The sequence below is a fragment of the Trachemys scripta genome, chromosome 2 (genome assembly GCF_013100865.1).
Source record: "Trachemys scripta elegans isolate TJP31775 chromosome 2, CAS_Tse_1.0, whole genome shotgun sequence".
NCBI classification, from domain to species: domain Eukaryota; kingdom Metazoa; phylum Chordata; order Testudines; family Emydidae; genus Trachemys; species Trachemys scripta.
Window position 1 is genome coordinate 162,214,760 of NC_048299.1, and position 25,385 is coordinate 162,240,144.

The following is a 25,385-nucleotide window of genomic DNA, read 5'->3' on the forward strand; positions in this document are numbered from 1 at the left end:
AGTGTTAGTTCCTGCCAATTAGTTCCACTGCTGCAGTCATTCAGCTTGTCAAAAACAACAAAGAGTCTGGTGGCACCTTAAAGACTAACGGATTTATTTGGGCATAAGCTTTCGTGAGTAAAAACCAGTGGCAGGTGTTTTGCCTCTGATCGTTTCTCCTAGTGGTGGAAAGCTACAACCACGGCCCATCCAAAACTAATTAAACTAACTAAAACTAGTTCCCCCATGACTACCAGGGCAGACTTCTCTGTGGCGGGCGGGGGGGGCTAGTAGTACCAGAGCGGGAAAGTGTAGACGTTTCGGTTGCCACACAATGGGAGGACCTGCCAAGGAACAGGGCCGCTGCTGTCTGTCTGAGGAGGGGTGCTGGGAGGAGCCCGCTCTTCACCACCCGGCTGCCCTACAGAGGCCATGCCTCTGGGGGAGGGTGGCCGCCTCTAAGGCAGGGAAGGACCTTCTAGCTCTGGGGAGGGAGGTGACATGGGGAAAATGGTTCCTTCTCCTGTATGTGGTGGGGACACCCTTTTGCCCCCCGCTCCGTGTGTCTGTGGAGGAGGCTCGCGCTGCCCTGTCGCCGGAGGGGGCGCAGAGTAAATCGGTGACTAACAGTCATTGTGGCTTCCCGCCCCGATTCAAAATGGCGGCCGCGGAACTGACACTCCCTGTCACGTGATTTCGGGCCTGCCCTGTGGGCGGAGTCTCCATTCATTACATAACGAGCGAGACGGGGCTGGTTGATTCTGATGGGGGCCAGGCCTCTCGCGCTTGCCGTTTGCGCCCTGCGGGGATGTAGGAGGGAACAGTGAGAACGTTGCGGCAGAGGGAGCCGGCCGTTGGGATTGGAGCACGCGGCCGGCCAGCCAATGGGAGGGCGCAGTGTCGGCGCGTGCAGGTCGGTTTTTCGGGGTGAGGAGAGCGACCGTGAGTCGCGAGGCGAGGACAAGCTCTAAGGGGAGTTCGCGGGCGTAAAGCCGAGAACCTGCTCCGCCCACTCCAGGGCCTGCGTCATAGACGAGCTGGTGAGGAGGGGGGCGGGCAGAGATTTCTCTCAGCAGCCCACAGCTCGGCGCTCCTTTGTCGCCGGCCTCTCCCCTGAGTCCCGCGTGTCACCATCGTGCCCCGGTGGCCTGGAGGGGAGCAGCCGTGCAGCAGAGACTGCGTCTAAAGCTGTGATCCCTCCCGGAGGCGGGGAGTCTCCAGCTATCGGGCGTACAGCAAGCGCAACAGGGTCTGTTCCCTTTGTCTCCCAAGCGCCTTTTCCCACCCGCTGTAAGATTGTCTCTCTCGATCATCTCCGTGTGGGCAGAGCCCTGTAAGCGTAGCAGGCTGCAGGAGAGCCTCTCCTAACCTGACTCATGCTCACTGGTATCTAAATCACCAGCAATATCTAAGCATAGAAATACAGACAGGGACGACCCACGGCCAGCCCCCAAGGACTAGAATAACAATCATTCAGTGTCCAAAAAAGAATCAAATTTTGTTGTCCTAATAGATAACAGATTTTGAAATGAAACCTTATATTAATTTTTATTTTTGTATAGTTTTGAGGGATAATAGCAACACTTGAAAGCATTTTTTTATAATATTTTATATTTTCACAATTGCAGGAAATTATGGGTGGTCAGACAATTATGTAATGACTGTAGATATTGACATTCAAACAGTTAAAGCTTTGTTACTATTAACACACACATTGTCAGCATCACATGTCAAAATATACAAAGTATATATGCTTGTCAAACATCAGTATTACTGAGGTTCTTGCTTTGAGAAGTATCTTTGACATGCAGTAGAATGAAAGTACTTTGTTGCTCATTCTGTTCTTTATGTAGGTTCTTGTACCTTCTTATACCTTACTTTTTACATTTGTCACTGAAGAAAGCAAGGGATAACTTTGCACTGCAAAATTAGCCCATAGAACTCACTGCCATAGATAAAACTCAGGTGAGTAGCTGAACCAAGTTTTAAAAAAAATGAATATATTTTCTAAATATACCATCATTATCCATGTAAGCCTGTCTTACTAGAAGCCAAAAGTAAAATTATTAAAACCTCCGATATGTTAATCTTGTAATAAAATCAGTTTTACTGGCAAACAATAGGACAAATGGTAGTGAGAACTTATCATATACATGTACTGTATCAACCAGTTTTCTAGAACAAGATGGATAGATCAGTCATCACATTTCTTGACTTACATTTCTAGCTTGTGAGACTAGCTCATCAACTTTCTCTTCCTTACACTTGACTTCTCAGGTTTTGAATAAATTAGTATAAGAAGTGAAGGCAGTTCAGTCAAAAACACTTTTTTAATAAAAATATTTCTCTTATAGTGCTTTTTGTCAGTGATCTCCAAGTGCTTCAGTCTTCAGTGTATTTATTCTCACAACACCCCTGTGAGACAGGCAAGTGTTATCTCCATTTTACAGATGAGAAAATGAGGCACAGAGGCTAAGTGGCTTTCCCAAAGTCACACACACAGTTGCTGCAGGAGCAGGTAATTGGACTTGGAGAGATCTTAGTTCTAGACTAGTGCCCTGACCGCTGAATAGTCTTTTCCCTTATAATGCAAATAAAACAAAGCATTTACAGATTCCTGATTACTCTAGAAAAACATCTTGAAAACATTACCACCATTGGTCATGATAGAAAACTTCAAGGTAGTTCTACAGTGGGTTTACACCTATTCTATCGATTGACTTAATTTATTTGTTTATTGCACCAATAAACAAGTAGTCTGGAAAAGCTGTCCTCTTGTTCTGAAATAAGCTATTGATTGACAACTGTCTGTCATAACAGCATATTTCTTCTATAATTGGTCATTTAGCCTGATACTTTGATGCGGGCATGCAGTTTCACTTAATCTGATTTCTTTAGTTTCCCTCCCTGTTGCCTCTGTTCCCCTAAAAACCAACCCAGGGTCACCCTTGTATTAGTTTTATAACGATGCCGCTCTTGGGTCTGATAGAAAAGAGATGGAGCTTATTCATACACGCACACATTCACCGCATTCATACCCTCATGCACCCACACACTTACACAGATGGAGAGTTACTGGAGACAGCATGGAGGTCAAGAAGCCGAAGCGGGGGAGATCTGATGTGTCCGCCTGCAGTCACAAATCCAGGCTGCTGAGCAAGTCAAGGAGCAGCAGCTGTTTGTGTGCATGGCTGCTTCCTTTTTCTGGAACTGGGCAGCTCCTGTCGTGTACACTGAGTTTTCCTTCTGTGTCCATCACCAAGAAGCATTCCCAGTCCAGTTCATTTCATGCATACCATGTTCTTCTCTTTGCAGCACTTTGTGATTGCCTTCTCAGGGTAGGTTATATCAGACATACCTGGCTCTTTTCTCCTTGCAGCTCCTCTCTGGCCAGTCCCACATTCTCTCTGAGGGATGGGATATTACAAAGCTTGGAAGTTCATACAAGTGGTAACTTGAAAAGGTTACAGAGCTTGCAAAGATTACAAAACTTAAAAAGCTATGCTAACAATAACTGAAGTTACAAAGTCTGCAAAAAGGTTGCAGAACTTAGTGATACAAGTTACAGATCTTACAATCACATTTGAGCGAGGCTTTACATAACACTCCCCATCTCTCTCTCTCTCAAAAAAAAAAAAAAAAAAAAAAAAAAAAAAAATAAAACCTACTGCAGACCAATGAGGAAAGAATTTATATGCAAGTTTCATTAAAAGGCAGAGCAGTTCACTAAATATAAATGCACATAATGTGGGCCAACCTGTAACACTGCAAGCATAAACATACAAGATGAGTACAGTAGTAATTTCATAGTTAAGGTTATAATCAGCTTTTATTAATCTCAATTTTGATCCCTTTTCCTGCTACTTCCTCAGAAAACCTGTTTAACTCTCTTGCATTTTGGTCTCCTTCCAACTGAGACCTTACAAAGTTGAGGTTTTCATTTTGTTGGCATATTGTATTTTACAAACTTTGTCTGAAAACTTGTTCTTGTTGAGAGCAGCCTCTTATAAAGCTGGTAAGCATGGCAGTTATTTTTGGAATTGCTTGGAATGTATTTGCCGTCTGAGGATTCAAGCTTAATATTGTCTGCCTTATGGCATTTGAATTCCACAGGCCTAGTCTGTGGACTTGAAAGTCTGGAAAAGAACCAGTGTGAATTTGCTCTTATTTTGATTCTTTGCAGTTCGTGTCTGTTGCTATAGCAGGGATACAATTATTTTTTGTAAAGACCCAAATTTCTTGGTCAAGGTATAGTCAACGTCCAGACTCTAGAGGAGAAGGGGGAGAAAAACAAAAACAAAAAACAATAAGTAAATACAAAGATTTTTGAGGTCCTTTTCAAAAGCATCTGGTGCTCGGGATTTGGCCTGTGGTCCGTCTATTGACAACCTCAAGCTATAGTTTGATGAAGAGGTAGGTATGGTGTGTCTCCATGAGAAAAGAGATACAGGGCAGCTATTCCTTCAATCATTCTCTTTCCTGACGTGCTGCTTTGGAGACCCAGAGAGTTGGAGCAGTTGAAACTGCTTCTCCCTGGATTCACAGGGTATTGAGGCTGTTGAACAAACTTGAGATAAATAAACACACAGGCTGGATTTATGAGGGGGACTTGAGAAATCTGAGTTCAGGCCAGGCTCTGCAACAGGTTCTGTGACATGGGGCAAATCATTTAATCTCTGCCATGGTTCCCTACCTGCAAAAGGGAAATAATACTTCCTTTTTCTTGCCTGGTTAGACTGTAAGCTCTTTGGGGCAAGGACTGTATTTTATGTATACTGCATTTAATACAACAGGTTGATTGGGTTTTCAGGGTGCTGTAATTCATAGTCAAAAATGAATGTTTTCTTCAGCTACTAAAAATTACTTTATATGCATTCATTTAAGAAGCTGCAAATAATGGATTATTTGAATGTTTTAATTGCAAAAAATAGCTTGTCAAAAATTCAGTTAGTGTTGTGTGGAATCTCAACTCTGAATGTGCATTAATGCCCATAATCTATCCAAAAAATTGTGCATTCATCTATTTTTACGATATAGACCACAAACTCCATACTTTACATACCATTCTACAAAAACACCTGTTGCTATCACTATCGTACATCAAATTGAGTAACACAACATTGGGTTTATTTAATGGAACTTAAAATGAATCAAATTAATTTTAGCAAATTGACCTATTCCTCTTAAACAATGTTTTTTCAGGACCTAAATCAACCATTTCAGCACCTTGACGTGATCTGAAATAATTCTAACTAGCATATATAGTAAGCAGGGTTTAGTCTAGATTCCCAAATATTTAATCAGGATTGATTAATGAAAGTACTAGAACAAAAATTGTTTAGTTAAATAGAACTCTGATAGGTGCTATGATTAGCTGGCTTAAGGAACCACTTTCAGAAAATTCCTGTAAGTCAACTTGTAAACAAATGAAAGAATGGTTTCTATTTACAGATTATTTTGCTTAACAAGTTATGGCAAAACACAACACCATTTCTGTGGCTAATCTTCAGTGACTTATAAGAAAGCAAGATACTGTTGCTTAATTGTCTTAGAATCTAAGGGGGTTTTGTTTTGAGAGAGTAAAAAATAAACAACCCAGTTGCCACCATGCTGCACATACAGTTGATATATACTGCCAGACGCACCTACTTAGGTACTTATCACTTGTATATCTTCTGAAGCAGGTTTAAATTGGAAGACTAGAAAGGTCCATGTGCTACTGACACTCATTTTTTTTAAATGTTTTTGTGTAGTCTATTGACTTTACATTTCAGGCAACCTAGTATTTTTTTTTTTTTTTTGCCTGATCCAGTTTCTTACATACTGGAGTGCACAACACCATCACTCTTTCACGGTGACCCTGACCCACGTGCTTCTGGAAAAGAGCACTGCTTCTGGATATGTCCTCAGGCTCTACGAAGGAGCTAATGGTCTCGGGGAGGTAGACCGGGGGGCAGGGGGGGGGAGATAGGTCAGTACTAAATTGAATGTGGTACCTGTCAGGAAACAAAGCGATTTACTAAGATGTCGTCTAACTAGAGTAGTGTTGAGTGTATGGTGATTAAAAAACCAAGTAGACAGTAAAGAAGTTGAGCAGTCTGGCTCGAGTTGCTCTGTTTCAACAAGGGGTAAGGAATGAAAATGGAATACAAAGAGATTGGGTAAGTGACTAGTGTAGATTGTTCTCATTAGTCTATGTAGCCTTTCCCCTCCACAAAATTTGTATTGCTTCCAAAACACTGGTAAGCTAATACGAGTACTTGTGTTTAAAAAAGTTCTTGTAGACAGTATGGGGCTCCACTGAAGGACAGCAGAAAAGGTTTCATAGAGCAGTGGTAGACTGGCCATATCTCAGACCTTTGCAGCTATGGAGTTCCCATAACTAAACCATTGTCAGATACGCTAAGGCCTTTGTGACGTTGTGCAGTCTATATGGTTTTATAAAAATATGATAATTAGTGAATATAATGTAACCGGGATATGCTTCATGCAAAAGGTCTCTTGTAAGGTATCATTACAAAGCTTTTCCACAGAGTGTGATCATCCTATTTGTATAAATGTACCACTCTTGTATCTGAAACTAGAAATATGAAATATAACTCTGAGGGCCTATTGTAATTATGCAGAGTGTGAGCCATTAATGGTGGTTTGGAATCTTGATTACTCCCATTAACCAGGACCTTTGTCTGCGGATGGCTGTTCTTTACCTGTGAGTCTTCCTGCATATGTGTGTGCTGGCAAGTGGGTAACGAAGTCTTGCAGTGACATGTGATCCAGTTACCTGAACTGGAATCCATCTTTAACTGGTGCTTTTCCTGTGTGTGTGTGGGGGGGGGGGAGGGGTGGAAACCCAGAGGGACAAAAGGTTCCTGCCTTATGCAAAAGATATATAAAGGGGTGGAAGAGAACAAGGGGGGAGAGGAGCCATCATGAAGAATCCCCTAGCTACCACTTGAGCTGGAACAAGAACTGTACCAGGTGAAAAAACTGTGCCCAGGCCTGGAAGGTGTCCAGTCTGAGGAAAAAACTTACTAAAGCATCTCTGAGGGTGAGATTATCTGTATTCAGTTTGATTAGACATAGATTTGCACATTTTATTTTATTTTGCTTGGTGACTTACTTTGTTCTGTCTGTTACTACTTGGAACCACTTAAATCCTACCTTCTGTATTTAATAAAATCACTTTTTACTTATTAATTAATTCAGAGTATGTATTAATACCTGGGGGAGCAAACAACTGGGCATATCTCTCTATCAGTGTTATAGAGGGTGAACAATTTATGCGTTTACCCTGCTTAAGCTTTATACAGGGTAAAACGGATTTATTTGGGTTTAGACCCCATTGGGAGTTGGGCATCTGAGTGCTAAAGACAAGCACACTTCTGTGAGCTGTTTTCAGGTAAACCTGCAGCTTTGGTGCAAGTAATTCAGACCCTGGGTCTTTGCTGGAGCAGACGGGAGTGTCTGGCTCAGTAAGACGGTGCTGGAGTCCTGAGCTGGCAGGGAAAACAGGAGCAGAGGTAGTCTTGGCACGTGAGGTGGCAGCTCCCAAGAGGGGGTTCTGTGATCTAACCTGTCACAGCCTTGTCTACACTACTGCAGTAGTCGACCTAAATCACGCTATTCCAGCTATGTGAATAATGTAGCTGAAGTCAACATAGCTTAGGTCGACTTACTGCAGTGTCTACATCACACTGTGTCGACGGGAGATGCTCTCCTGTTGACTTACCTTAATTTTCTTGTTCCGGTGGAGTATTGAAATCGACCAGAGAGCACACTCTGCAGTTGATTTAGCAGGTCTTCACTATAGCTAAATTGACCCCCTGCTGCATTGATCACAGCAGCATTGATCCCTGGTAAGTGTAGACATGGCCTCAGTTTCTTTCATACTGGCTCAGATAGAGACCAGGTGTTTTCAATGAGGGCATAGTTGGACAGTACCTCTACCCTGACATGAGTATCTCCTGTCCCTTTAGGGTCTGGTTTTCCTGTAGTATACCCCTAGTTGTGTACAGGGTCTTAAGTCCTTTTATGCTATCAGCAGAGACTGGAGCTTGTAAAGGATAAGCTAAGAGCTGTGGTGGTGACCACCTATGAGTTCCCTATCTCCTGTGTTACCTTTCCCCAATCTTTTACTCCCATCCTCTTTCCTATGCTGCAGTGAATTGAGAAATTGTTTTTTAAACAAGCTTTCAGCTCCACATCTCTTTTCTATTCAAGAGATGTTAAAGCATTAAAAATCAAAACAATACAAGCTAATTCTTCAAATAGCTGTACTTCAAGAGGAAGAGAGCAAACTGTCAGATTTAGGTCTTAAGTATGCCTCAGGTTAGACTGTATTCAGGGAGTATGTTGTAGTATATTTTGTCACAAATTTTAATATGTGAATATCTTTGGTCTGACATGTAAGCAGAAAGCCAGTTCCTGCTCTTTTATTAGGTCAATTTTAGAAAACACTGTTAAACGCAGAAAGTCCAGCTTTCTAAAATGAATTGCTATAGATTTTTTTTCACTAAAGCTCATGGTTTTAAAGGTTTCAGAGTGGCAGCCGTGTTAGTCTGTATCCGCAAAAAGAACAGGAGTACTTGTGGCACCTTAGAGACTAACAAATTTATTAGAGCATAAGTTTTCGTGGACTAAAGCCCACTTCTTTGGATGCATATAGAATGGAACATATATTAAGGAGATATATATATATATACACACACACACACACACAGAGCATAAACAGGTGGGAGTTGTCTTACCAACTCTGAGAGGCCAATTAAGTAAGAGGGGGAAAAAAAACTTTTGAAGTGATAATCAAGATAGCCCAGTACAGACAGTTTGAGAAGAAGTGTGAGAATACTTACAAGGGGAGATAGATTCAATGTTTGTAATGGCTCAGCCATTCCCAGTCCTTATTCAATCCTGAGTTGATTGTGTCTAGTTTGCATATCAATTCCAGCTCAGCAGTCTCTCGTTGGAGTCTGTTTTTGAAGTTTTTCTGTTGTAAGATAGCCACCCGCAGGTCTGTCACTGAATGACCAGACAGGTTAAAGTGTTCTCCCACTGTTTTTTGAGTATTTTGATTCCTGATGTCAGATTTGTGTCCATTAATTCTTTTGCGTAGAGACTGTCCGGTTTGGCCAATGTACATGGCAGAGGGGCATTGCTGGCACATGATGGCATATATCACATGGTTTTAAAGTAATGGGAGACTATTTTATTATAAGAAACAACATATTAGACAGCTCTTCCAAGATGTTAATATAGTGTCATTTTGCTGCATGAGGTAGAGCTAACTTTTGTATCTACTTTTTGTATCTGGCAAGGCATTTGGCTATAGCTTAAACAGGGCCTAGTTAGTAATTTTCAGGCAGCTGCATTGATCTCTTGAAAGTTGGGTCCAGGACTTTGGTTTGATCACAGTAAGAAGGCACTTCCACTTCTGCCAAAACACATGCTAAAAATAGTTCAAATAGCTTGTTCAATTGCATCCATAGTTCTTGCCCTACCAATTTCACAGCTGTGAAGGACTATGAAATAAGCCCTTCCCTGTGAAATCTGATCTCCCCCAGCTGCTGGGAGCACCCCAGTGCGGGGGCTCCTAGCTGCAAGTCCCGGTTGGGCTAGGGAGGGAGAGGATTTGTCCTTCCTCTGCACAGCTGCTCTCGCTGTGGGGGGGGGGGGGGGGGAGGAGAGAAAATCAGACCCACCTCAGAGTACCTGCCTCCCCACTGCTGTAGGAAGCTCCAGCCCCGGAGGGTCCTACAGCTGGAGGAGATTTGTGGAGGTGGGTCGGATATTCCCCTGCTCTTAACTGTGAGTCCCTGCTGGGATGGGGAGGGACAGGACAGCTGGGGGGTGGGTGGGAGGAGATCAGACCCACTTTCCAGGTACTTTTTGGGTTGGGACCCCCAGGGTTACAACACTGTGAAATTTCAGATGTAAACAGCTGAAAACGTGAAATTGACTAATTAAAAAACCTTCTAGCTGTGAAATTGATCAAAATGGACCGAATTTGGTAGGGCCCTATCCATAGTATAACTTTTGTGGGTTTCTGTAAAGTGAACAAAAACTTGATAATCTAGTGTCTGGAGGCTAACGGTTCTCTGATCTGATAGAATAATATGAGACCAGGAATTCAAATTCTAGCACATTACCTCTTTCTGCTTGTAGTTGAAGTAGCTTGACCTCCATCAAAAGTTAGATCTGGTGTTATGTATGGCTGTCCATCGTATCCAATGATGTCATGGCATATTTGACAAACCACCTCCATTTTACTGGAGTAGGGAAGAGGTCTGTCTCAAAATTCTTCTAATTGTAGAAAAATTGCAAATAGTAAAGCTGTTAAAATGCCAATTGGTTCAAATACTATAGTGTTCAGAATTTTTTTATAAACCTCAGCAGGCTGAAATGGGTGTTTCCCAGAGGAGTGGGCTAAGGATTGCAGCTGAATGATTAAGCATCTGTGCAAAGCATTTTAATGTTCAGAAGACACAATTTTTTTCCTATTAATAGGGAAGTCATAAATTTGAAAACTGAGATGTTCCTCAAAGCCTAATAAAGCCCACCAAAAACAGTCCAAATGCAACAAGGGTGCATTGGTTTAAAAAAAAACACTTTGAGTTTCTGGGCCTCTTACATTCTGTGCAAGACAGGAGGAGGGATGCCTATGGTGGCTTTAAGCCTCCTTTGTGCTTTTCTGATTCTGAACTACTTAGCAGCCCTTGACATTATTGACAGCCATGGGGGGCCTATCTAAGTTACAGCAGCTTGTCCCTGTCTTCTTGTGGGCCGTGGCACTGCATGGAACCTTGCTTTTGCCCTACCCCTGACATGTCTCCTGTTGCAATATGTGTGAATGGGTCCTCACAAGACCACTTTGTGTTTTGGGCAAATCCTCTTCTGGATGACTAGCGTTTTTAATACTCATTTATACCAATGTGGTCCTTTCTGCCTGCATAAAGAGGCCATGGCAGGGGTGAGCATCTTGCTTTTTGTATACATACTGCATATAAAACTCTGAAATTTGTAGTGGGAGATTTCATTGTCTGCCTCTGACCAAAGGTGAAGGCTGAAGGAAACATTTCATATGATTCTGCACACCTATTTTCCCTTGCCTGTTGTACATTCACATCTCCATATTTGATCTTCACTCTTTGCTCTCTGCTTATCTGAAGTGGTGGTAACATACCTTAGGAGGTCTTTATTTTGACAACTGTAAAGAAAGCCCCAGTCAAACAGATTTTGAGTATCCTATGCATTTGAAAACATGTGGCTTTGGGGATATGTGTAAAATCAGAACTGGAGATGGAAAGTAATTCTATTTAGCAGGAATTCAGTCTGCAGGGATAAAGGTGCAGAGGTAGCAGCATCCAGGCTTGGGGGTAGGGGAAAAATATCTTGTGAATAATCAGCATTTCAAAGCTACTTACAGCTGATCACTCACTCTTCTGACTTTCCTGTGTGAATGGCAATTGGAGTGCAACTCTGAATATTAATATCAGTTCAGCATGTTGGGCTTTAACACAATGCATCTTTGGTTCCCTTAAAATGTATTCTGGAGTTGAATTCCCAGGTACCTCACTTCCAATATCTCAAAATAGAAGAAAACTATCTCAGGATTTTGTAAAAAGCTTACCCTGATAGGGGTCAACATGTTGCTTCCACCAGGAGCCCAAGTACAGTTAAGAACACATTTAAAAAAAAAAAAAAAAAAAACTCATGCGAATGGCCCTTCCAGATCTTTTCTGAAGTATTTCTATTCCAGTAAGCTTCTTTTATCCAAGAACAAATTGAAAAGACAAAACGTGTATATATTGACTTGTCATGCACATCACAGATGCTCAAACTTCTATGCTACAGTGAAATGGCCAATCTCAAACTCACTGCAGTGTCTTTCCAGATGCCATACTTGACATTTGATAGTCCCTTTGTTCAGTTCACTTGCCCTAGTTACTGTGTTACCGGAGGCATACAGGTGCTTTATCTCCTAGTTTTAGGATGACTTGGGCAACTGAGTTGTATATATATTTTAGTAGCAGAATCATAGCAAAGTAGTATGTGGGGGTGTTTATACACTTGCATTTGAGTATGTTCAGAATTAAGTGAACAAATTAGCATTAACCATAGCAGCAGATTTAAGTAGTCTATCACTTATAGTGATTATTACATTTGCCAAAGTTTTTTTTTTTTTTTTTTTTTTTAAGAGACTAGTGATCTTCAGTGCCTAACTTGAGACACTTTAAAGGAATCTGACTTTCAGAGGCTATGCAAACAGCACTTTATTTAAAAAGCAAAAAGTTCCTTTGAAAATATCTCGTGTTGACCACCTGGAAAATTAAAGTACACTATCACTAGTCACTTCTTAAAGTCTTAGTCTTTGTCAATAGCATGTACTGTGCAGCTGTAGGAAAAAATAAATTGCTTGCTTACTTGGTTGCTGTTTTCTGTTAACAGCAACCTCTCAGATTGACAAAATTTGGCCTGCATAATTTCAGGTGATGGGGTTTTTGTTTTTTGAGAATATACATTGTTTGAAGGAACTTCCCCCCTATTTTTTCTTTCCCCATATAGAATGACTTTTCCCATAATGACTGCATGCCAAGTAATGAGAACAGTTTGGATCACACCACACCACCTCATGATGGACTTTCGATGGCCTCTCATAGACCTCAGCGGGAAGGTATGTAAATAAAATTCTGTTTAGAAGTTTTTGATATTCTTTGCAGGTTAAATTTAACCTAGTGTTACATTACTCCTATGTCTTACTCCTCACTCAACTGAGGAATTGACTGCTCCCTAAGTGCAGCTGCTTCTGGACCACCTACACAGCACTCTCCAATCTGGTATGAGCAGAATGACAGGATTGTATAATTCTAGTTAGCTTCTTACTGCTAATATCAGAATGGATAGAGATTAATTGCAGGTGGGTCAAGAAATAAACTTCCCCCTGAAGCAGAGATGATTTATGGGGAGGAGGAAAATAAACTTAACATGAACTGACTTTATCCACAGTATTGGTTGCTATAGTGATGTAAAACATTTTGTGAATTAAGATGGCGATACTGTGAAGTAGTGAATTGGTGTTGCTTGCTTGGTTCACTCTTCTTACCTAAAACTCACAGACTTTAAGGTCAGAAGGGACCATCACAATCATTTAATATGGGGGTGGCCAAACTGTGGTTCATGAGCCGCATGCTGCTCTTCTAAAGGTAAAGTGCAGCTCACAGAGCCTCACCCCACCCCGCCATTCTCCACCTATCAGACTCGGGTGGAGCTTGGGGCTTCTGCTCTGCGTTGGGGTGGTGGGTCCAGTGGCTTCTGCTCAGTGGGGTGGTGGGTCTAAGGGCTTCAGCTCTTGCAGGAGGAACCTGGCTAAATAAGTCAAGCTCTTGGAGTCCCCTCTCGTAAGGTAGGTTTTCCATTCTTTCGATCATCCTTGTGGCCCTTTTCTGCATCTGTTCCAGTTTGCATTCATTTTTTCTTAAACATGGGAGACCAGAATTGCATACATATTCCAGATCTGGTCTCACCTAGTGCCTTGTATAACTTACAAATGTAGATTTTTTTTATTATTATTATTATTATCATCTGCACTTAAAAACAAACTGTAAAACTTTTTAGAGCCTACAAGTCCACTCACTCTCCTACTTGGTCAGCTAAGACAAACAATTTTGTTTACATTTGTGGGAGATAATGCTGCCCGCTTCTTGTTTACAATGTCACCTGAAAGCGAGAACAGGCATTCACATGGCACTGTTGTAGCTGGCATTGCAAAGTACTGGTAAATAAGTGTTACGTTGGTTTATGTATGAGTGCAGTTATGTTTTTAAAAAAAAATCTACATTTAAGCACTTTCAGGATAGAGATTGCACTACAGTACTTGAATTAGGTGAATTGAAAAATACGATTTCTTTATCTTTTTTACAGTCAAAATACTTGTAATCAAAAATATAAAGCAAGCACTGTACACTTTGTATTCTGTTGTAATTGAAATCAGTATATTTGAAAATGTAGAAAACATCCAAAAAGATATAAATAAATGGTATTTTGTTTAACAGTGCGATTAAATCTGCTATTAATCATGACTATTTTTTAATCCTGTGATTAATCACGATTAATTTTTTTAATTGTTTGACAGCCCTTCTACTTTCTCTTTCAAAATTTGTTTCAAGACCTTGCATATAATTAAGGTCAAACTAATAGTTCTGTAGTATTCCGGATCACTCCTCTTCTCTCTCTCTCCCCACCCCCACCACTTAAAAATAGGAACTATATTGGCAATTCTCCAGTCATGGAGGTAACGCGCGCTCTCTCTCACAGATTTCTTAAAAATCCTTGCTACTGGTCTTGCAATTTCATGTTCCACTTCCTTTAATATTCTCGGATAGAAATTATCCGTGCACCGCTCCTGCGCATGCCCCCCGCCCCCCATTTAGTCCCATTAAGTTGTTCGTTTTGACTTCCACCTAAAATGTGGTAATTTTTTCTTCCATATTCTTGTTCAGTAGCCCCCCTACCATTACCCCTAAGCTCTTCATTACCCTTATTAAAAACCGAGGCAAAGTATTTGTTTTAGATGTTGGGCCATTCCTACATGATTTTTAATCTCCACCCCATCCTCAGTGCTTAGCGGTCCCACTGCTTCTTTTGATTGTTTTCTTCTTTGTATGGCTATAGAATCTATTGCTGTTTAATTTCCTTTGCAAGGTCCAATGCTACTTGGCTTTTGGCATTTTTCACTTTCTGATCTCCAATAGGTACCTTTCCCTACTGATCCATCCCATCTTCCATTCCTTGTAGGCTGTCTGCTTTGGTAAAAATAACCTGTTAAAGATGCTTGGTCTGGAACCTTTCCCTATGAATTTTTTCCCTTTGCTTGGGATGCAGGCTTCAGTAATGCTAAGCCTCCTCCACATTTGGATCCTTGAGTTCTTTAGTCCAGTCCACTTCCCTAACTAATTCCTTTTAAGTTTGCCCTTTTTAAATCAAGGACTCTAGTTGCTGATCTATTTTTGTTTCTTTCCATCTGGTTTAAACTGAATGAGCTCTCTTGAACCAAGGTTGTCCCCTACAACCAGTTCTTCTGTGAGGTCCTCATTACTCACCAATACCAAATCTAAAATGGCATTCCCCCTTGTTGGTTCAGAAACTATTTGAAGAAATCTGTCAGCTATCACATCCAGGAAAATCTGGGCCCTACTATTATTAGTAGCACTTGTCCTCCAATCTATATCTGGGAAGTTAATATTCCATAATCACACAATTCTCAGTACTGTTTATTTCAAGCCAGCTGTAAAATATATTTGTGTTCCTATATGTATAACTCAAAAGGCAAAGCAACGCTGCGAGATGGGGTAATTAGACTGTAGGGAAGTTGAGTTTGGAGGAAAGAACTGAGGTATAACTATCTTCGTATTACAAAAACATCTCAGAAGTCCCGTCTTGAGTTTGAAGCACCATTGTGCTAACCACTGTAAGTGGTTAGAAATTAACTTGGAAAACAAGAGATTTTAGCTTCTAGACTTGGTTCTGGTACGTGATTTGATTTTAGCTAAGTGTTAAAACAATGTTTAGAATGATGGTAAGCTGTAGTATGCACACATGCATACTAAGTTGACATTCAGCATGAATATGTATTGTGTACAGTATGAGTCTGAGCTAGATATGAGCCATTATTATCTTAGCCAGTGTTACTTAATTTAACCAGACGACCAATCCATCCACTTACTTAAACTCTTAAAAACACTGACTCTGGAAGAAAAGTCTGTTTAAAAACAAATAAAACAACGTAGGAAATTACAAAACTAAGTCTTTTATTTCAGAAACACTTGGAGGCTGCTGAGAGGTAACTACAATGTCATCAATCAGAGCACTAACAATCTAGAGCAGGGGTTAACAACCTTTCACAAGTGGTGTGCCGAGTCTTCATTTATTCATTCTAATTTAAGGTTTCGCGTGCCAGTAATACATTTTAATGTTTTTAGAGGGTCTCTTTCTATAAGTCTATAATATATAACTAAACTATTGTATGTAAAGTAAATAAGGTTTTTAAAAGTTTAAGAAGCTTCATTTAAAATTAAATTAAAATGCAGAGCCCCCCCAGACCGGTGGCCAGGACCCGGCAATGTGAGTGCCACTGAGAATCAGCTCGCATGCCGCCTTTGGCACGCATGCCATAGGTTGCCTACCCCTGATCTAGAGCATTGAAAAACAAGAAAATGACTAGTAAAGGACATTACACATCTTACACTGCCTACCTAGTAAATGCGTAATAGTTATTCCTCAAATATTATAAATATTTCAACACAAGTCTTAAATAGCCTAAAATAAAATAGTATTAATTTTGAAAAAGAAACTATCATAAATGTGCACACATAGTTAGGATCAGCCTCAAATAGTCAGCATACACTTTCCCTATTAAATAAACGTATGGTGAAATGTCATAACTACATGTACATCATTATCAAATGATTGTAAGAATGTAATCCAAGAATTCTTCTGTCTGTATGCAAACGTTAATTGGTATTTCCCATTTAACAATACCTCTTAAGGAACCTCCCATGGGCCAGACTCAAGGTATTATGCAGTGCATGTTTCTTATAATTAAAAAACAATGCATTTGTTAACGTAGATAGTTGAAGACTTTGCAAGGCTAACTGTTCCGTTATCTTTAAGTTCTTAAGGTTAAAGTGACCGGTGTAGTAGACTTAACTTTTGAAACTTTTTTGTTTAATATTTGGGCTAACTTAAATGTCTATGTATTGGTGGGTAGGGTCACTTTTTCCTCTTTTTGTTACTTTGAAAACAAGTTGCTCTCAATTTAAAAAAAACAAACAAACCACAAACTGGAAAGTGACATTTAAAATTCCTAGCTATAAAGGATACTCTGTTTATGGTTTGGAAACTAAGTATTTCAGGTTTCTGGTGTTGCTTGTTCCAGTTTATCCAAGATTCAGTTACTAATTTAGCTGTTTCAGTCTGGAACTGGCATGTACAAATTGATATCTAACCTACTGAAACGTTTAAGTTTTAAATGCAGTATTAGCAGAAGCTGTACGAGTTATATACGGTGATAATATTGCAGCTGATTTAGCAAGAATGAATAACTCTGTTCTAATGGATATATGCAAGGAGGTTAATTAAGATTCCTTATCTCTGAATTACCTCACATTTTAACAATTTCAAGCTTAATTTTTCAGTAATGAAATAACAGGCTTGCTACTTAATTAATAAATAAAGTGAACAGAACGATAAGGAGAGAATCTCCTGCAGACAAAATTGCTTTTGCATGATGTACAAAAGATCCATGTGTTTCCTTCTTCAAGGTCGCTGATACAAATGCTAATGTTGTGACCTTACTTAACTTACGAGGTCTGTCAAGATCAGCCCATGGTTGTAAGGAAATGAATTCTTTATATTGATGCATTCTTGGGGCATGTCACGCTACAGCCCTAAATCCAAACCAAAAATTTGTTAGGTTAACTTACAGCCAGGGCAGTAATTACTGATGTCTCCACTACCCTCCTTTTTTGTCAGTGGTGCGCATCCTCACTAGAAGCGCTTCCACCAACTGAAGAGAGGCAGTGTGGGAGCTCTCACCTCTGCACTGCTTCATGCTGGGATCCCAGTTGCCGCCTGGGCTTCTCACCTCCCAGAATAGAGCTGTGAAATTGACAAGACATCCGCTGTTGGATAACGCAGTGTCTACACCAGGGTTGGCAACCTTTCAGAAGTGGTGTGCCAAGTCTTCATTTATTCACATGGTTTTAAAGTTTTGCATGCCAGTAATACATTTTAACGTTTTTAGAAGTTCTTTCTGTAAGTCTGTAATATATAACTAAACTATTGTATGTAAAAATATATATATATAAAAAAAATGTTTAAGAAGCTTCACTTAAAATTAAATTAAAATGCAGAGGTCCACCTCCTGGACCAGTGGCCCAGGACCTGGGCAGTGTGAGTGCCACTGAAAATCAGCTCGCATGCCACCTTTGGCATGCGTGCCATAGGTTGCCTACCCCTGGTCTACACATACACTGTCTCCCCCTAACTACACTGACATAAGCGCTATGCCTCACGTGGAGGTGGAGTACAGGTCTGTCTCATCTTATGCGGGTTCCGTTCCGCGGTTAGCGCGTAAAGCGAAAACCACATATGGTCAAAATACATTGAGTTCAATGGCGGGCGGAATCGCCCACACTACAGGTACAGTATTAAAATTGTGGGTTTTTTTTTTTGTTTGCCGACCGCATAAAGCTGAAATCGCGCCTGTTAAATGCGCGTAAGATGCGACAGACCTGTAGTTATGTCAGTGTAGAAGGGCACTCTACATCGGCTGGATGAGGCTGTAGTGTGTACACTGACATAATTAGATCGATGTAAACTGCCTTACGTCAACCTAATTGTAGCATAGACCAGGCCTTAGAGAAACCAGATAAGAGGAGCCTCTCAACTTCATAACAGCTTTCATATAGGATCTTTCTTACAAGTTACATCCTGAAAAACATTGATTCAGGTTTTGAGTAGTATTTGAAGACTACAACACCACATCTCCTTAACAAGTATCAGCAAGGGGTGCCCCCTTTTTTCCAGGTGTGGGAGACCATGTGGAGGGTTCAGAGGGTGTATAGAGCCTGTAGCTCACCCTCTCCAATGCAATGTAGTGAAGCTGCCCTGGCCTGTTACTGGGTCTGTCTGAATGGTCTGGGTGCTGGGACTATTATTCTCAGTCTCTTGAGCTCTTTTTCAGTAATTCATTCTGCATATGAACAAGTTCAAAAACTGCCAATATTAATATAGTACTTCTCTCTTCCAGTAGTCTCACCATCATTCCCCCTCCCCCTTTTTCTGTTCATTGATTTGTTCATGCTGTCATATGTCTATCAGTATTCTACATGTTACCTCACTTCTCACTTTCACTTACAAACTCTGGCCTTCTATGTAGTGGACCCTATTTCTTGACTCCTGCAAAATGGGACTGCAAGGCACAGGAGTTGACTGTTTTCAGTTGGCTGCACTGAAACCTTTTGCTATAAATGCATGATTTAAAATAACATTGTAAATTAAGGCTTTCTCTTCACTGATAGTAATTACTGTATTGGCTGTGTAAGGTTTTATGCCCATATCTCTAATATTCTGTAATACATCTGGACAGAAATACACAAAATGGTGGCAATCAGTATTGAGAATCTGGTTTTGAAGCGTGGCTTTCAGACCAGAGAAACTTACTTCCTTGAGCAGCAGGACCATGGGCTTCTGCTCCTATTTGCCCAAGAAAAAGAGTAACTGGCAGTGAGGGTGCATGATTCTCTGACATGGTGATGCTGTCATAACAGATAAATTCATTTTCAAACCAGACCTGTACCTAGTACAACAAATTGTTTTTTCTTTCAGCTGTACACATTGAGAAGATAACACTGAAAGGAGTACCAAGAAAAAGGGCTGATAAACATTTGGAGTACACCTTCAAAGTAAGCAAATAACAGCTGGCTTTTAAAAGTACATCTTTTTAATATGAAGTTAACACGGCTTAGGGATATAAAAATTGTTTTTAAAGTACTAGTGTTAGTGAGATTTCTCTGCCCACTAGTTCTTTTAGAATAGTAGACACCACTTTAAGACACATGCTGTTTTACTCCTTCATTAAGGTATGGCGCAAATGCTGCCTGTACTGCCAGGCCTGAGGTGTGAAGACACAACATACTGAGCACCAGTTAGGCCTCTTCTAAACGGGGTGTCTGTGTGTGTATGTGTGTGTTACTCCAGAGTGATGATATGCCTGAACATGTTGTAGAACATGTTAATTTAGAATTTAGTCTACAAAATGTAGAACACACTGCAGATGCACAGGCTGTTGTCATTGAAGCAATCTTAACTGTGTCAAAGTGGCTCACTAAGAACAACCAGAAACTTGGGTTATATCTATATTTCAGCCGGGAGCAAGCCTCCCTGCCCAGTAGACAGACTTGTGCTCGCTCTACTTGAGTTAGCATGCTAAAAATAGTAGGTTGGACATTGCAGCTGCTTGAGCTAGCCACCAGAATCCAACTCTGTCTGCCCCTCTGGATCTGAGCTCTGATAGCTAGACCAAAGCACTGCCCATGCCACAATATCCACACCAGCGGTCGGCCCCACCATGTTGTGCGATGGACATTTGACAAAATTACTGTACTTAGTGATGGACGTCATTCGGTTTTTTAAAAAAATTACTGTGGACCTCAGCATTTTTACTGCAGAGACTTGTGTCCATGTACAGACACGTTACAGACCCCTGCACCCACTGCTACTTCTAACACACTAGCTTGAGCAAAGTTAACAGTTGGAGGCATGCTCCCATCTGCAGCATAGACATACCCTTAGACAACCATCTCCAGCCATCACATAATCATTTAATTAGTGACACAAACGTGAATAACTCAAAGGTGTTTCAGAGAGCCAGTCTGCAGATTGTCGTGATAGCAGTCTTGAAATCCCACATGAAGTAGGAAGGGAGCAGAGACTTGCTGGAAAGCATTTAAGTGAGTTTTTCCAGCTCTACTTCTGTTGTACTCTTAGGGTGGAGAATAGCTCCTTCTCCAGCACGTCTGGGAACCCAAACAACTAGATCTCCTCTATTCAACTTTTTCCTTTTGCCCCAAACCGGTTGAGGGTTTGAGCCTTGTAAGTTCTTCTCTACCCTTCAATAAATATGAGGTTCTAGAAACTGTCATCCTCCACAATCATAGCCACTTACAAGCTCTCCAGGATCTGGATTGAAAATGGTAGTGGTTAGATCCACTCAGCTACTGCTAAATACCCTCTTATTTTGAGCTATCCGCTCCACTTCCGGGTATATAGGATCTTCTGAAGCTAGAAAACTGAGCCACTTAGCAGAGGAGGGGGAAATAATTACTTTTTAAGTGAAGAGTAAATTATATGGAGACTTTATTTTGCTGTTCACGTATTGGGCTAGTGCAGCAAAGCTGGGAGAACCACTGATATAATGTATAAACACGTACCAGAATATGGAGTCTACTCTAACTTCATAACACTTTTTTGATGCAAATGTTTGCAATACTTATTGCATCCTGCATCCGTCTCTTATACAACTTTTTAAACATTAACTCTGTAACTTTATGAGATAGCTAAGTATATCATTTTACAGTTAAAGTAACTGAACAGAGGTTTTGACTTGCCCAACTAGGAGAGGTGGAACTAAACTTTGTATGCCTCACTTGGAATCCTCTTTTCTAAAGAAACTGTGTGGTTTACTGGGCTTGTGTCTGGTACTGGGAGCCAGTAATTACTGAGCACTAATACTGCTTCTTCTAGTAATTTAGTTTCTCACACATTCTGGAGGTGACTGATTTATTGGAGCTTGTTCCTCCAGAAATAATGTCTGAGTTGTCTTTTAGACCCAGGGATCTCAACCTTTTTCTTTCCGAGGCCCCCCCCAACATGCTGTAAAAACTCCATGGCCCACCTGTGCCACAGCAACTGGTTTTCTGCATATAAAAAGGATGGCCAGCATTAGGGGGTAGTAAGAAGGGCAATTGCATGGGGCCCCCATGCCACATGGCCCCGCAAAGCTAAGTTGCTCAGGCTTTGGCTTCAGCCCCAGGTCACAGAACTCGGGGCCCTGGCCTTCAGCCCGATGCAGTGGGGCTTCGACTTTCTGCCCTGGGCACCAGTGAGTCTAACGCTGGCCCTGCTTGGAGGATTCCCTGAAACAACCTGTTTACAGACCCCCAGTGGGCCCCGGACCCCTGGTTGAGAACCACTATTTTAGAGGATATCCAAAGTTAGTAGTCTCCTTTTGAAAGTGTGGCCCTTACTATCTATATTTTGCCAAAATGGATATTAATACTTAATTGCAGTGGGTATTTGTATACCATCTTGAAATGGACAGTGCTGTAGATGTACTAACCATATTTAAATAGTATAATGCAAGGAAAGAAACATGATGTAACTTTCCTTTTCTTCTTCTCTCCCTTCGGATCAGGTAACCTGGTCTGATCTTTCCGTCACATGTGTAACAAAAACACATCAGGAGCTGCAGGAGTTCCTACTAAAAGTATGTATTCAAGTGTAAGCAACCTACAAGCAGAGTACTGTACATCACACTACCATTTCATGGGATAGGGCACTACTAGATGATGATTTTGGCTCTTGAGCTTTAATGACAGAAGCTTGAGAATATTGCCAGACTTTTGGCTTTCAGGAAAGCACTGATTGAATGAACACCAATCCATGTTAGCCATTCTATTTAAAGGAATGTATATTGTATGGTGATAGATTCCTTTCCAAAGTATGTTGACCATCCTTCTGCCTAAGCAGGACTAGAAGATTTGGTTTTTGATAAGAACCAAAGGATAAGATTCCTTGGTTGGCAGGAGATGGTAGTTTGAGATGGGAGACAACCCTTCCTACCCTTTTGGTTCTAATTGAGCTATCATAAAACTGTAAGGCTGGCTTTCTTTATGCTCCCAGTGGAGCTTGGAGCTAACACGGGACATGGCTACATGGATGCTAACAAACATGTTAGTACTGCTCTAGGAAAATAACTTAATTACTGGTGCAAAGCCAAGAATACCAAACTTCTTACAATTTTCTACTTGGTGTTGTAGAGACAAATGCAGTCCCTTTCCCTGAGGAGCTCACAAAATGTGAGTAAACTAGCAGATATTTGTGCTGTATGTCCATTATGTCCTGTAAAATGGGTTAAAACAGTACTAGCATCCTAGCTACTGTGGTCTTGCATCCATTCCTCAGTGGCTATTCTTGGGTTGAGCCTACCCTAGGGAATCTTTCTTTACCTCTCCCAATGATTCAGAGCGTTAATTAGAGCTTGGCTCGAATAGCTTCTGGTGTCACTATTACCCTGTTAACTAAACTGTGGCACATGTAACTTTATACAAAGAGCATCTTGATGGACCCCAGTGCATATGAATTATCAGTGTTTGCAGCTTCGCTACTCTAAAAGGGGAATAAGATTTAAGATCATATTGGAAAACCCTTCTTGCTCAGCATACAATTCCAGACTTTTTTTTGAATGTTATACACTTTTTTCATTTGGGAGACTTCTAGATCTGTGAGAGCTTTGAAGGGTTCGAAGGGCTTGTCTACATTACCCATGGGATCGACCCGCAGTGATCGATCCAGCAGGGCTCGATTTATCGTGTCTAATCTAGACACAATAAATTGACTGCCGACCACGCTTAAGACACCTTCCTCAGCTTTCTAGTAACCTCAAGTGCTAAGAAGCCTAGCCAGACTTCTGTTCATGTCTGCTTCCAGGTGCAGAGCTAAGCCTAGAGATTTAGCCGTTAAGAATCCAGCAGGTATTGATTTAGTTGAAGTATGTATGACCCTAATCCAGACTGGCTGCACAATGTGGTACAAATGATTGGCCAGCACAATAATGGTAAAATACTGTGACTAACAAATAGGGAGGGATCCACACCAGATGACTCTGCAAAGAGGCAGTGGGTCTCTGAAAGTAGTGAGGCATAGGATAGCTGTAATGATATTACACTACCTAATAGGGATGAGCAACATCCTGGTAGACTAATTCAGCCAGAATCTGTGGTACTATTATGATCCCTGAAAGTCAGTTGCAAAATGGATATTTTTCTGGTGGGAACACATCTGTCTGATGGTTATAACAAGACACAATACCAATGACAGAGGTTCTGTTCTAGGCCAGATGAAGATGTTAGTCACTTCAGATGCTTTTCTGCTGAATTGGGGAACAGATCTCCTCTATTGCCTCTCTTCTATCCTTTTGATACCAAGTATGTGGAATAACGTCTAGCAAGAAAGGGCACTGTTTTTAGTGGTTTCTATTGTTCTGTTGGTGCAATTCCCAATAACCGTGTGACTGTGCAGTTTTACTGGTAAGTAACTTTCATATACACATACTCAGGCTGCTGCTTTTGTATTTGATACCTCTTTTGATGAAAGTCATCTTGCCCCTAGAGCAGTTCAGAGACAGATGAGTGATTACGAGCATGGAAAAATCCTTGCATGAAGGATTCCCAGTCTTCCTTACATTAGAAAGACAAATGGGGGTTATGATAAAAGCATATAAAACCTACAGTAGAACCTCAGGGTTACAAACACAGATACAAACTGACCAGTCAGCCACACACCTCATTTGGAACCAGTCAGGCACCGGAGACCAAAAAAAGCAAATACTGTACAGCCCTGTGTTCAACATAAACTACTAAAAAGGGAAAAATTTTAATTTTTTTGACAAGATAAGGAAACTTTCTGTGCTTGTTTCATTTAAATTAAAATACTTATAAGCAGCCTTTTTCTTCTGCTTAGTAAAATTTCAAAGCTGTATTAAGTCAATGTTAAATTTTGAAAGAACCATAACATTTTGTTCAAAGTTATGAAAAATTTCCATTCCCGAGGTGTTTGTAACTCTGAGGTTCTACTGTATACTATAGAATAGGTAGGTAGAGGGCTTCTGTTCTACCCTCATAGTGCAAGAATAATTGGACATTGAGTGAAACCGATGAAAGGAATTAGACTCGCAGGATGTTGCTGAGGTCAAGAAGTTAGCATAATTTACAGAAGGATTCAACATTTGTATGGCTAACGCAAACACAGTTTGTTAAATTCTGAAAGGGATAACTGGATAAGCATGCGGTCTGGTAGGTAGTCATTCTCCAAGTATTAGGTACAGTGAAACCCAGCTATAACACAATAATTGGGGTTCAAAAAATTCGATCGTGATAAATGCGGGTTTACGAAAATTTAACATTTCAAGCCGGTCAGTTTGTCTTTTTTTTTAAAAACACAGGTTATCCCAGCATGCTTTAAACACAAAAGTAGTAATTTAATTACATGTACATGAAAGAAACATGTGAAATCGACTATACTAATCCTAGTGCAGAGTGCAAAGTCAATCTGGTTGCATGACTCCATAATTTTAAATTTCATCACTTCTTAAAAAAGCAATCTAGTGTGGTCTGCTTATTTGCCGCAGATTGTTGGCTTCTAGCAAAGTCAAGAATGCTTCTGAGTTGGAGGATTTGGACGCTGTCCATGTCTTGAGTTTCCAGCCACCTCAAACTAGCTTCTAGGTGCTTTACTGCCTCGGACACTTTTGGTGGGGGAGTTGAGGTGTCATTGTTGTCATTGGCGCCACTGGTTTCGGGCTCTGGTGGTGCAGCTTCATTCTTCACGCTGATATTTGCAACAATTTCGTCATCTGAAATGTGTTAATATGGGGCAGATGTCATCTGCTGAAAACCAGTTGAGGATATCGTGATTGTGCTCATTCTGAATGCTTCTTCAGCTAAATGTACATAGTCTTCAATGAATCTTGTAAATTCAGGCTCGTCATCATTACCATCATCGTGTGTAGATGACGGAAAAGCTGGACCAAGACCCTTTATCCAGCATCGTTCAATGCAACGTGCAGAGAT

At 40.9% G+C, this 25,385-nt stretch overlaps 1 protein-coding gene across 3 annotated transcripts in view; it reads left to right on the forward strand.

Moving 5' to 3' along the window:
• Positions 1 to 25,385, forward strand: part of ZCCHC2 (zinc finger CCHC-type containing 2) — an 88,547-nt gene that overhangs the window by 4,405 nt on the left and 58,757 nt on the right. For 2 of the 3 annotated variants that reach the window (XM_034762094.1, XM_034762091.1), the window contains exons 2-5: positions 12,541 to 12,649; positions 19,363 to 19,439; positions 21,950 to 22,021; positions 22,575 to 22,613. In XM_034762094.1, coding sequence (XP_034617985.1) covers positions 12,541 to 12,649; positions 19,363 to 19,439; positions 21,950 to 22,021; positions 22,575 to 22,613 — 297 coding nt within the window. The remainder of the gene's footprint in view (positions 1 to 12,540; positions 12,650 to 19,362; positions 19,440 to 21,949; positions 22,022 to 22,574; positions 22,614 to 25,385) is intronic. The other variant, XM_034762093.1, reaches the window with a different exon arrangement.